Source organism: Leucopleurus acutus, assembly GCF_964270905.1.
Source record: "Leucopleurus acutus genome assembly, chromosome: 7".
Classification (NCBI taxonomy): Eukaryota; Metazoa; Chordata; class Mammalia; order Artiodactyla; family Delphinidae; genus Leucopleurus; species Leucopleurus acutus.
In genome coordinates, this window is record NC_139150.1 from 19,691,397 (window position 1) to 19,705,170 (window position 13,774).

General features: G+C 55.1%; 1 protein-coding gene across 1 annotated transcript in view; it reads right to left on the reverse strand.

Moving 5' to 3' along the window:
- Positions 1-13,774, reverse strand: part of COL27A1 (collagen type XXVII alpha 1 chain) — a gene marked incomplete at its 5' end in the record, with an annotated part of 141,871 nt that overhangs the window by 23,144 nt on the left and 104,953 nt on the right. Inside the window, 6 exons of the mRNA XM_082842389.1 lie at positions 2,830-2,883; positions 3,874-3,927; positions 5,369-5,476; positions 5,588-5,641; positions 9,218-9,325; positions 13,437-13,490. Of these exons, the coding sequence (XP_082698515.1) occupies positions 2,830-2,883; positions 3,874-3,927; positions 5,369-5,476; positions 5,588-5,641; positions 9,218-9,325; positions 13,437-13,490 (432 nt within the window). The remainder of the gene's footprint in view (positions 1-2,829; positions 2,884-3,873; positions 3,928-5,368; positions 5,477-5,587; positions 5,642-9,217; positions 9,326-13,436; positions 13,491-13,774) is intronic.

Here is a 13,774-nt window from a genome sequence, read left to right on the forward strand (position 1 = left end):
GGCACCCAGCAGTCGGCTAACTTGCAGGTCTTGTTCATATGACAGTTTCCTATCTGCAAAACGGGATTGTCATGCCTCGCAGCACTGCTCCGAGGACCCAGTGAGCAAAGGCGTGCTGCTGCACACGGAGTAGGGGCTCAGTAGAAATTGCTGTTGTTGATAATAGTAACAGCAGGGAGGCTGTGTGGCATGGAGGTGGTCAGGAAGACCGCCGGAGGAGCAGAGTTTAGAGCCGAGGTCCTTGGGCCGCGGCAGGCCACGCCGGGCCCTGGGCTACCCACACAGGACAGGTGGCTGGGCACCATGTGTCAGCTACAAGGAAGGTGTAAGCAGGACAGCAAGTGGCAGAACCTCAGGGCTCAGAACGTTCCAGCCCCAGACAATTAGTGTCACCTCCCATGGGGGTGCATTCTGGGCAGGGGGCTCAAGCCAGGGCACCTCCCAGCGCCCTCGCTGTTGGCAGGGATTGAAGGGGAGGCCTGAGAGGCAGGGGAGAGGAGAGCCATCCCTGGGACTGGAGCCTGTCCCAGGCCCGAATCAGTCCGGAGGGCTGGTGGCTGTACGCCTTGGCCCAGGGCCTCTGTGGCTCTTGTGGGCAGAGATCGAAGGCATGAGGGACTTGGCCCGAGGCCTAGAACCAGTCGTACCCGGGAAGGGGGGGTGGGTGGCCCAAGGAGTGGGGATTCCCTTTCCTCCCTGACCACTCTCTATGGCTCTTTGTCCCGGGGCTCCATCCCACGGTGGAGGGAGATAGCTGGGCTGGGGGGTGTCGGGGAAGGGGGCAGTGTTTACCTAGTGTGTTCTATGTGCCAGGCACTTCAGGAAGTATGTCTCATACATGGTTTCATGAAATCCATATAGCACCTCTATGCTGCTGTGACCACTGGTCCCGTTTTACAGATGGAGAAAATGAGGCCCAGGGAAGGAAGGGTCTTAACCAAGGCCACACAAGACTCAAGGGGATGTCTAGGCCAAAAGCCAGCTCTACAGATCTCCCCCCTCCCCCACATTGTGGTTGAAGTTTGGGGATGCATTTTTTAGCACCTGAAAGCTGGTGGGGTCCCCCCATTCCCCATCTTTCTCCTTGTTCTCAGAGTCTTATCCCATTTCCCCAGTCCCTCTGGCCGCCACCTTTGGAGACAGACACATGCCCCACAGGGAAATTCCAAGTTGAACAATATATTGGCTCATCTAAGTGTCTGTTTCTGGCTGGAAAAGCAAGGCCTGGCATCAGACAGAGTCTGGATCTGGTCCTGCCACACCTCCCACTGATCCTGAGCTAGTCCTGAAGCGTCGTGGAGACTCGGTTTCCCCACCTGTCAAGCGGGACCCTTACACTTCTGTGCCAGGGTCATGGTAATGATTATGGAGAAATCCTGGCTGGAGAGCTTTGCTTCGGGGGTCTCCCCCAGGAACCTGCTCTCTCCCCACCCCCCACACCTGCCGCCAAGCTCCATCCAGCTGTGGTTATTCAGTCCTGTGAGCATTTTTACTTCTGAGCTCTTTAGGGCATCATTCCACGGCCCCTAGCTCAGGGCCGAGAACACACTAAATAAATCACTATAAATCCATAAATACCTGTTGGTTAGCAGACGAATGATGCTCTCACTCATAATAATACTTATGTCAGAAAGTGCATCTGGCTGACATGTATGTGATGTCCTCCTTAGCCTCGTGTTCCCGAGGGACCCATCCACTTAATAGATGAGGCAACCAAGGCTCGGGGAACGCTGGGGCCCTGCCCAAGGCCCAGGGTCAGGGCAGATCTGGGGTTAGTGTCCAGTTCTCAGCAGCCACAAGAACTGCCTCTGGGGATGCAGACGACCCAGAGTGCAGGCACCCTCTTGTTTCAGGCTCCCTGTTAATCCCTCCTACACCAGCCCCGGCAGACCGTGAGGGCCGAGGAGGGACTCGGGGTTCTGAGAGACACTTTCTGCAGCTTCCTGTGGGATGTGTCAGAGCCTGTGGCCAACTCTGATTGCAGATCTGTTCTCCAAGCAGGAGGAAGGGGCCAGCTGGACGGCAAACCAGGCCAGGGTGATTCACCCAACAGCGAGATGTAGTTAGTGGGGAGCTGACTCAGCAAAAGAAAGGCGGGTTGGTGAGCAGGAGGGCGAAGAGACAGCAGTGGGGCGCCTGCTAGGAGCCCGTTCCAGCTGACCCATGAGGGGAAGGGGGAGGAAAGGAAGGAGGGGCTCAGAGCCACTAATGTAGGAATCAGAGACTTGGGTCCTGGGCCAGCTTGGTGCTGCCTTGCAATGTGACCCTCAAACTTCTGGGCCCCCGCATTCCCACCTGCATAGTGAGGCGGGCCACGGTGATCAGCAAGGTTCCTTCTACCAGTTCCTGTCCTCTACCGAATCTGGAGCCAAGGCATGGCACCTGGACACGTCTTCCCTCCGCCTGGGCGGTTCCTGGCCTCGACATGCAGGCACTTCTCACTCTCCATCGTAAGCCCCCTCCTGGCTCTCCCTGGGTGATCTCGTTCACAAGTGAGGCTTCAATGCCCACGTTCACACAGATGATGGCACGGCATTGTTACATGACTGACGTCCATCTCCCCAGCTCAACCGGAAGCTCCAGGAAGGCAGGAACTGCGTCCATGTTTGTTCTGGTGCCAGGCACCCAATATGCCTGTGCTGAATGTAGGTCTAATGGCTCCTGCCTGCCGGCCACAGCTGGGGCGACACTGGCCTCCTAGCTGGCCAAGGCGTGAGCAGGGATGAGCCTGCCGCGAACCCACGCTAGCCCAGCCGCAGTGGCCCACGGGCTTGCTCCTGCCAACCCCGGATATGAGGAAGCAGCTGCCGCCCAGGACCAGACACCCACCTTTTCGCCCTTTGGTCCAGGAGGTCCGAGGGGTCCCATGATGCCTTTGTGTCCCTGCAGGAAACAAGACGGCAGGAGGTGAGAGCATGGGGGAGGGAGGAGTCGGGAGGGAGAGGTGATGAAGGACAAGAACTCAAAGATGGAAACACCCTGGGCTGTGCGATCAGGTCCCGGCTCTGTCCCACCTCGCCGTGTGAATCTGAGCAGGCCGTGTGCCTCTCTGAGCCCTGGCCTCCCAGACATGCCATGTCGGTCCCAGACACACCGCTAAGGGGTGTCCGCTTGAGTGGCTGAAGGCTCTGCTCATGCCATCTTGGAGACCTGGGACCAGATCTCGGGAGAACCATCTGTGTCTTCTGGGATGCGGCAGAGGCAGGGGGCAAAATGCTTGCCTCAGAGGGCTTCCCCAGGCCGGGGTGAGAACTGCACATGCAGACTTCTCCCTTGGGCTCCCGGCACCCACTCTCCGGTCTCCCTCTCCTTTGCCCTCTGCTTCTCCTCCCCTCCCTGCAGTATCTCTTTCAGACACTGGATCTCACCTTCAAACTTAAGCTGTGAGGCCTTGCACACACATTCCTTAGCCTCCCCGAGCCTGTTTCCTTTTCTGAGCAAGCCCCGTGCCTCGCTGAGGCCTAGGCGCCCAGACGTGTAACATGGGTTGGGCTCAGCAGTCTCTAAGGGGGGACTTGCCAACTTGGATGTGAAATTGGGCTAAGACCCACCCCTTCCACGGAGAGCAGCGGTGAAGCTCAGACACGAGGTGTGCGCGGCACCCACCACGGGAAGGAAGGACTCGGCGAGGCCGGGGATTGGCGGGGAGGTCCTCCTCTGTCCACCCCACCCCTGCCTGGCCCACAGGTGGTTCTCGACCCCACCCCGGTCTGGGGGCCCAGGTGTTCCCTGGGGCGAAGGGGACCGTGAATCTGCCTACAGTGGCCCGAGGGCCAGCCCTCAGCTAGGAGGAGGTGGGCGCGGCAGCCAAGGTGGCCTGAGTCCAGGCCTGCAGGGCAGAGTTCCGGAGAGGGGGAGGTGACATTTCCTTACATCGTAACCAGCCAGTCCCGGCTCTCCTTGGGCCCCCATCCGTCCTGGAGCACCCTACGAGAGAAGACCCACGTTGGTACAGAGCGCCGCTCTCACGGCAGGAACGCGGGCACTCTCTCCCGCAGGCTCCAGCCCAGTTCAGCCCAGCAGCCTGGCACATCCACTCTGCCCAGAACCCAGGCCGGAGAGTCAGGTGGAGAGTAAGTGGCATCTGTCCCCTCCTCTCCGGAGCATTCCTCCCCGCCCCAGCCCTTCCTTCTTCCAGCTCCAGTGGTTCATGAGAGCCAATTGCTAAATTTTCCCCAATTTTGTGAGCCAATTATTAAACAAAACCATGGTGAAAAATTAAATTACATGAACTTACAGATAAATCAATTAATTATATTAAAAACATAGACGACAAATGTTCAAAACTCATCCCTTCCTAGTTATTTTCCTACACTTTACTGTTATCTATGCTCATGAGGTTATTTCCGTTTGTTGAATCTGTGTGGTGGAAACACAGTCGTCCCTGGGTATCCAGAATCTGCAGGGGATCGGTTCCAGGCCCCTCTGCCGATGTGAACCCGCGGATTCGGGGGCCGACTATACCAGATCATGGAGCTCTCTTACCCATCCCCTCCCAAGTCTGCGTTCAATAACATCGCATTGGGGCTTCCCTGGTGGCTCAGTGGTTGAGAGTCCGCCTGCCGACGCAGGGGACGCGGGTTCGTGCCCCGGTCCGGGAAGATCCCACATGCCGCGGAGCGGCTGGGCCCGTGAGCCATGGCCGCTGGGCCTGCGCGTCCGGAGCCTGTGCTCCGCAACGGGAGAGACCACAACAGTGAGAGGCCCGCGTACCGCAAAAAAAAACCCAAAAAACAAAAAACATCGCATTGGCAGCTTGACATCAGCCACCGTAGGAGCATTTACACCACGGAATCTTACAAGTGCCACAGACCAGCACAGCTGTTAACTGGCACGCACTGGCAGCTCAGAGACACTGCATCACCCGTGTCTGCCCCCTCCCTTGCTTCCTGTTGGGGCCCTCCTCTCCCTGCAGCAGTAAAATCCCTCAGGGACCCTCCCTTCAGGGCAGGCCGGCAACGGGCCGGGCCCCCCTCAGAGCCACCCAGGGATCTGCAGCAGCTTCACCGCGACCCCCATGAACCTCTTTCCAGTGGGAAAACTCCTTGTTCAATAAAAATACTCCCAAGGGTCTGGTCCCCTCTCTACACCCCAATAGCAGGGCTTGATAATAGGGGGTTATAAAGGGCTTCAGAAGACCCACAGACCCCTTCAAATCGCCAGAAATACTGTGCTGTGTGTCCTTTTCCAGGGAGAGGGGCTATAGCTTCTGTAGGTTCCCAGAGGGATCCGTGATTCCAAAGAAGTGGCTGGGACAGTGGACACAGGCGTTCGGCTGAGAGCTGAGGCGGGCGATGCTTTCCTCTCTGCCCTCGGCCCCCTCTGCTCCATGCCCGACCCCTACCCCATCCACCCAGAGAGTTCTCACCGTTGGTCCCAGGCTGCCCCGGGACCCTTTAGGGCCTGGGGTGCCAGGGGGTCCGGGGTCTCCAGGGACGCCCATCTCACCCAGCTGTCCTTGGTAGCCCTTGGCACCCTGCAGTAAAGGAGAGACAGGCTGTCAGCAGGCCCCAGCAGAGGGGAGGGAAGGGCGGGGGCTGCAGGGCAGGGACATGGCGGACCCAAGCAGGAGGCGGGGGACTCCTACCTTGGCTCCCATGCGGCCCTTCTCGCCTTGCTTCCCTGGTTTTCCTTCAGGACCCTGGAAGGAAAAGGAGGGAAAGAGAGAGAAAGATGAGAAATGAGAGAATACGGAGGCAGATCCACAGTGTATCGGAGCGCTCGCTCTGGAAGCAGACCGCCTGGGTTCAGACTGATTCTGCACTCAATACCCGTGTGAACTTGAGCGTGACCACACCCCCTGTGGTCTATGTCTTTGCAAAGTGGGGGCAGTGGTTGTACTTGCCTCACAGAGCTGAGGATTCAACCTGGTGATACAGTATCATGCTTGCAAGGTGCCTGGTCCATAGTAAGTAAGTGCTCGATAAATCACTGTTGTCATGGTTACTGCTGGTGCCCAGGCTGTCCCAATGGGAGCAGCTCTCTGCACTGAGCCCTCTCCATGTGCCAGGCACTGTCCCACCCTCCTAGCCACCCTGAGCCTCAGGCCCCATTCGGAGCCCCTCCTGTAGATGGTGACAGCCTAGGTTCCTAAAGGTGAATCGACTTGCCCAGGGTCCTGCTGGTCCAAGGCAGAGCCCTGATTCAACTGCAGATCTGTCTGATTCTGTGTCCAGGGTGCCCACTGATGACAGGCAGGCAGGAGAGGTTTCCTAGGTATGCCCTTATCTCTGAGATGTTGTGTGTCACTTCTGACAATCCCTGAGGCCATGTCCCACTGACAGGGCCCCCTCCCTCAGGGGTTGAGGCTGGAGGGGTTCCTCAAAGTGGCTCTTTGTGACAGGAAGGTCAGCCACCCTTCCCTACTCTCCCACTGGGGCACCCAGGCCACTCCCTCTGAGAGGCCACTCTGCTCCCTCCCCCAAAGGCATCCCAAAGTGCTGCTCTCCCCTGCCTTGCCCCAGGGGGCCCAGCTGTCTCCACAGTTGTCAGGGAAACTCAGTTCACTGGGGCTGAGTGAGTGTAAGTGTGCACGAGGGAGTGCAAGAGAGATGAGAGCGCAAGAGCGAGAGAAGAGAGTCCTAACCCCAGGCCCCACTGGGCTGGGATGTAGTGGGTAGGGCAGGCAGTGTTTCTGACCTGAAGGGACATCCAGACTGCCTGCAGAGGACAGTCCCCTCAAAGCCTAAACCTCAAAGGGAGCTGGGAAAAATATCTATGTTCTTGGTAAGCACTAAAGAGCTGGTTTGATTTAATCCCTTTGGCTTCATTAACAGAGGCACATGCTATAGGGTGAGGGAGGTGATAATCTCACCTTGGAATAGGCATTGCACTCTAAGAGGAAGTACTGACTAATTGTGATGGAGGAGGGGTAGGAAGAACAGTGACCCTGAAAGGACCAAGCACAGAGTGCCCTGCATCCTGATGCTTGAGTCTTCACGTGACCCCAGACAAGTCCCTCCCTTTCTCTGTGCCTCAGTTTCCCCACCTCTAATATGAAGGTCTTGAACTAGCCTTGCACTGTCCAATATGGTGGCCCCTAGCCACACATGGCTGCTGGGCACTTGAAATGTGGCTACTGGAACTGAGGAACTGGATTTTTAATCAATTAAATTTTAATTAATTTAAAATTTTAAAACTGGTAATTCAATGATTGGAAAAGTTCTAACATTTTTGGAACAACTTGGGATATGAATCTACATTTTCAAGTGTATGTTTTATGAAACCTAAATACAGCTCAAGTATTTCCAGTGAAAATACAGCATCTGAATTGAGATGTGCTCTAAGTGTAAAGGACACACTGGATTTCAAAGACTTACAAAAAAAAAGTATGCAAAATAGCTTATTAATGATTTTTTACATTGATCACACGTTGATATGTTAGTATTTTGGATAGATTGTGCTAAATATATCATTAAAATGAATTTTACCTATTTCTTTTTACTTTTTAAAAATATAACTATTAGAAGATTTTAAATTACACATGTAACTCCTATTCTGTTTCTACCAGACAGCATTGGACTTGACAATCTCAAGGTCTTTTGCTCCTCCAGTAATTAAATGCTAACTAATCATCATGGCCCCAACGACGAGCCAGACACGATGTCCGAACTCCGTATCATATCTCATCCAATTCTGGCCACAGGGCTGGGAGGAAGGGATTATCTATCCCATGTTAGAGCTAAAGAAACAGGCTCAGGGGGATGAATACCCTGTCAACGGGCCACCCGGCTAGGTAGAATGAAATGTGGATTCTTACTTTCTGGGACACCCCTTTTCCTAGGCTGGTCCTGTTTGGGCAGTTGTGAATCATGATTACAGGAGCTGGTGGCATTTACCAGCAGAATGAGGTGATTGCAATGGCTGATCCCTTGTCAGAAGGAGAAGCAAGTCAGTGACCAAGAATTCAGTACAGGGCCAGGGAGACAGAAGTCTCCCCCAGGACCGGGCAGCCGGCTGGCCGCTTGTTCTGACAGCTCGTCTCCAGCTGAGAGCATCCCCGATGGTGAGGGAAACCCTGAATGAGGGCTAGAGCACCCAGTCGGGTGAGGCTGTGCGGCCAGAATGAAGACCTTTGCTGGGCCCCCATCCATACAGATGTATTTCTGGAAAGGCTTTGATGGCTCATAAAATTCTATTTTTAAATCCTTCACTGTTTCCAGGCCACAGAGTGGGAGATTCTTGTTCTGCAGCCCTGATGCCAAAGAGACTCAAATACAGGCCTCTCATCACCTCTGTCACCTGGCACACACTCAGTCTGGCCCCAGCGAACCTCTTTCCAGTTCCAGTGTATGAGGACTGGCAGTGACAGCAAAATACAGACATAAACACTGCTACCGCCACCGCCAGCACCATCCCCATCACCAGAGCCACTGTCACAGCACTGCCACTGCCATCACCATCACCAACAATAATACCACCACCGTCACTACCACACTAACACCACCATCATCACTACTATCGCCACCATCACCATCACCGCCACCACCAGCTTCCAGTCACTTGCTCCTCCAAATTCATAGAGATAATTTTTTATATTTCTGGTGCATTTTATAAAGTGCTTTCCTATCCAAAGTTTCATCAACTCTTCAGATGAAAAAAAAACAAGGCTCAGAGAGAGGCAGTGACGTGCTCAAAGTCACGTTGACAGTGGGTGCTCAAGCAAGAACCCAGCCTTTGGACTCTGGGTCAGGTATTTCTGCCACATGTTGCTGCCCATTCCACAGTCACGATGCTCAAAAGTTCACTGAGAAAGAGCCCCTGGAACACTGGACCTCAAAGTGATCTCAGTGCACGTTCCTCCAAATCCTTCATCATACCAAGGGTGCGGCTCAGAGAGGGCAAGGGCAAGTGAAAGGTCACACAGCAAGCTGCTGATGGACAATTGGGTCAGTGCCTCTCCTGCTAAGTTTAGTGTGGCTGAATGTGGGGGTGGGCAGGACGAGGTCAGCAGGGGCCAGGTTTGTGCAGGGCACGGCAACCAGGCTAAGGAGACCGATGTTATTCCTGTGGGCACTCGGGAGGCGTGGGAAGGTTAGGCCGGGGAGGGACACAGTCAGGTTGGTTCTCCGTGAAACTCTCATGTGAAGGAAGGATCACAGCACAAGACCCTCTGGCAGCAGCTGTCAAAAGACCTCCCACCCAACTGCCTGAACAGGCCCAAGTGTTATTCTCACCCAGGAGTCCCAAGTGCTGGCACACAGCTGTGCACACTCACCCGGACGCCAGTGATGCCAGGGGGGCCAGGCGGCCCGTCCTCACCCTTCAGTCCCTCCTGGCCCTTCTCGCCACGTTCACCGTCGGGCCCGGGGTCACCCCTGTCCCCCTGGGTTGAAAAGGCATGAGGAGGGGAGAGAGAGAGAGAATAAATGCCACCAAGTCCATCAGAGGCGCCAAACCTCAGGGCTCCATTTGGATGTCCACGGCAGACCTGCCCCTGGGTTCCCCCGATGGTTCTGCCGAAAGGGTCAGCCTGGTAGAGATAGCACGCAGCACGTGACAGTTTCTAGTGTCCATGCCTGGGCCATGGAGGGAGCTGCTCAGAGAGAAGAGACGACCCTGACCACGCCCACCCCGTGGAGTTTACAGGAAAGAAACAGGTTGGGAGCGTAGGACGATTTCTCCCCAGTGCTGTAGACACACTGGGAGGACAAGAGTCTTAAGAAGCTGAAGGAAATTTTTTTAACTTTTTTTTTCCTTCTCTTTCTTCTTTTTGGCTGCGCCACGCGCAGCATGTGGGATCTTATTTCTCTGACCAGGGATCAAACCCGCACCCCCTGTGGTGGAAGCATGGAGTCCTAACCACTGGACCGCCAGGGATGTCCCAAGAAGCTGAAGGAAATTTTTATAAAGGAAAAAATTCACCCGATTCTACCTCTTGGAACAAACTCTTTCCATGCTTCTGAGTTGTATTTTCAACCCTCACTTACACAAACAGTTTACAATAATAAGTAGAAGGTAATCGTCTCTATTGCTACACACCAGGCTCAGAGCAGTGGAACAACTGTTCCACAGCAACGAAGTTAGTAAATTTAGCTTTAAAGGCATAATCCAACGGCACTGCATGTTTCCACCTCTTTTTTTTTTTAATGTCTTACTCTGTTTACTGTGAGTACGCGCTCCCTTTGCTGTCTGCCCTGCAGCCTTCGCATTCTCGCTGGCTGCGGTACATTCCCCCTGTTGAGTGGGTGGCAGCGAACGTTTACATAGCACTGGCCGTTCCAGGCCGTGTTCTGGAAGGCTAGGCTGTGCCAGGTTGGGGCATGGGCTGTTGCCCTCGGTCCCATGAGCAGAGCAGGGGGTGCAGCAGGGGCGGTGGGGGGGGGGGAGGAGCGGGGCAGCGCCCATCACAAGGCCACCTCCACTGGTGGCCTGAGCCTGTGACGGTACAGAGAGGCCCCCAGGAAAGGGTAGGAGGGTAGGAGGAAAAGGTGGGCAGAGGAGAGGTTCAGAGAGGCAGAGAGCGTCTTTGCTATTTTTGTTTTCCGGTGCCACACTTTATGAGGGACGCTGATAAACTGGTGTGCGTCCAGGAGAAAGAGCACGGTGCACAGGGCAAGCAGCTGGAGCCTGGGAACCGGACCGCGGAAAGCACAGCCCACACGCTGGTCCCGCTGGGGCCCCAGGTTCTGGGCGTGAACAGCTGGTGAGCAGCATGGCCGGGGTAGTTTCTAGCTCTGGTCCAGGAGGATGTCCCAGTGAGAGGTGTCCAGAGATGACACAGATGAGGGAGGGAAGCTCCAGGCTGAGGTGTGGGCCAGTGCAGAGCAGATCTGGGCACCAGGAAAGGGTCGGACAGGTTGGTGTCTGAGGTCCCTTCGCACGGAGATTCTCAGATTCCAACCTCAGCCTGGCAGGGAGACGGGGCCGGCCCTGATGCCCCACTTGCAGACTCTCTTGGCTCCAGGATTCTCCTTCTGGCCTGTCAACCTGGCCACCTGCTCTCCTAGCTCTCAGAGGCAGGCAGCCCGTTCCAGGTGGCTGGGCTGGATTTCTGTGAGGGGCCCTAGTCTGGGCCCTGCAGGGGCACAGGCTCCAGAGACTACCCAGACCCCCAGAGCCTGGGCTCCCACACAGCTGGGGTGGGCGACCCTGTGGATCCCATGCAGAATGGGGTCTGGGGGATGGAGGGCTAGGGAATCCCAGAACCCAGGACATCTGTCAGTGCTCAGAGGAGCCTTACAAGTTGCCTAGCTCAACCCTCCTACTTACAGATGGGGAAACTGAGGCCCAGAGAGAGGTACAGACTTCCTAGTACCACATGTGAGTCCATGGCAGAGCATGGGTGAGACCTTGGGTTCTGGTTCCTTCTAATTCCAAGGTTCTCTGCTCAGGGGACAATACCTTCCTCACCCGTGGATTCAAATCTTGCTGCCACCTCTCAATAGCTGTGTGACTTGGGCAAGTTTCCCCATTTGCAAAATAAGCACCAAAGGGTTACTGTGGGGAGTGAAAGAGCTAATCCATGTAAATGATAGCTTAGCATAGCATCCAGTGCACGAGCGCTGGATAAACATTACTTATTACTAGGAATCACCACCACTGTTGCCACCATCAGCTGGTTATCTCAAAAGACATCATCAGCATAAACTATAAAGTGCTGTGCATGTCCGAGAGGTTGTTTTCACCATGAAGGTGATGCTTGGACAAATACCATAAAGGAAACAGATTCTCTCCTGGATTCACACAAGGACCTGGGAAGATGCCGTACATCTGCCGGACTACTCCGGCCCAAGGTCTAGGGTGGCACTGGCTTTGGAGGGAGTGAGAGAAGCAGCCAGGGCTGAGGAGCCATGACAAGTGAGCAGGAAAGACTGTGTGAGACACCCAAGTCTGGAAGACCCCCTCCCATCCCACCTCAGCAAAGATTCCAAGGAGAAGAAAGGTGGCTGCCCAGAAGCAAAGGAGGTCCCCGCATTGTGCCTCGGTTTCCTCATCTGTCAAGTGGGGATGGTAATGAATCCAGCTCGGAGGATTACTGGGAGGATTAAATGGGTCAATTCATGTAAAGCTCTTAAGGCAGGTGATGCAAGGATGTTGAGTACACCAAGCATTTTAGCCAGAATGTTCGTCAGCATTCATCACGACTCACGCAGACATTTGGCGGTGATGCAAGTATGGTGAGTGCACCAAGCATTTTAGCCAGAATGTTCGTCAGCATTCATCACGACTCACGCAGACATTTGGCAAAGGGTGTGGAGAAGCCATCAAGTGCTCTGGGTCTCCGGAGCCAGACCCAGTTACACCCTGGGATACAGCAGGGCTGGAGGTGAGAGAAGGTAGACAGATGGCAGACAGGGGGCGCTCTCGACCTTGCAAGCAAAACACAGGTTGATGGGAAGCCAGACAGGGGCTTGTCACAGAGGCATCCTGGGAGGTGGGGAAGCCCCGGACCCAGGGCAATTATGTGCATGGAGGTCTGGGGATGGGGCAAGAGAGGCTCAGATAAGAGGGGTGCTTATCTGAGGTCACATGGAGAGTCAATGGGTGACAAAGGGAATGCTGGGATGTGGCACTTGGGATTCTGAGCTGGGCAGCTGACAGGTCAGCCCTGGGGAAAACCCACCTAATGGTCCAGGACTAGGCCAGGGCTGGTAAGTCAGAGAGTGAACCTGCCCAGGGGTTCAGGGGAGCCCTGGTGCCTCCTTAAGGCCCCAGCATCTGTGGCTGACAGATGAATCTATGGAATGTAGCAGGGCTGAGTCAGGTCCACATGCTTTGGTGCCAGTGAGCCCTGGGTTTGAATTTTGGATTTTCCACTCATAGCGCTAGACTGTAGATGAATACACCTCGGCCTGAGCCTCAGTTTCTTCACCTTTAGAATGGGCGCATGGTGCAGAGAGGTAGCCGAGGCTTGGGTCTTGCCTGTGCCAATTACTAGCAGTGTGTCCTTGGACAAGCGGTTTAACCTCTCCGAGTCTCAGTTTCCTCATCCAAAGATAGATTTACCCCATAGCACTAATTGAGATGATACATACAAAGGGCTTAGCACAGTCCCTGATACACATGTGCCTTGTTCTCCGTAAATAGTGGCTATGGGTCATGGGTGGTGATTATTGTTCTCCTGATCTTTTAGGATGTTTGGAGGATAACAGATATCAAAGCTGCTGGCTCTGGGCCTGGCACAGAGCAGGGATTCAGGTACCACTCTGAGCCAAGAGAAGCTGCAGTTTCAAGGAGAAGGGTGGCAGTGAGGAGTGGAAGGTGGGGCTGGCCCCTGGTCTTGCCTGAGCAGGGTAGAGGGCGGGTGCTGGACAGGGCTCACCCCCACCCATCCTGCCCTCCCTGGGAGTAGGAAGGCTGACCTCAGAGCTTATGGGAACATGGTACTTCTAGGGGAAAACTTAGGACTTGGATGGGAGGACAGTGGGGGCAGAGGGAGAAGGCAGTTCCAGAACATTCTCTCCCCCCAGACTCTGCACCAGAAGGACGCTTACCTTCAGCCCGTCGGGCCCTGCGGGGCCACTGTCACCCTCGAGGCCTGGCTCTCCCTGGAAAGGGTAGTGGGGAAAGATGAGGAGACATTACTGGGGAGGGGGTCCCAGTGTGTTTTACGTCCTCCTCCTCCTTGGGACAAGACCCCAACCCCTGATCTCCAGGTAGGAGGGGCCTGGAAGGCCTGGCACGGCCAGTAAACAGTGGAGCAGACCCCCAAGCCACAGCCTGTTCTGTGTGCAGGGTGGGGTGAGGTAGGGGCTGCACGAGTTAGAAGGTGCTGGTCCTGTGTCTAGGTGGGCTGGTTGGAATGGGCAGGTAGAGCAGCCTACTGGTTGAA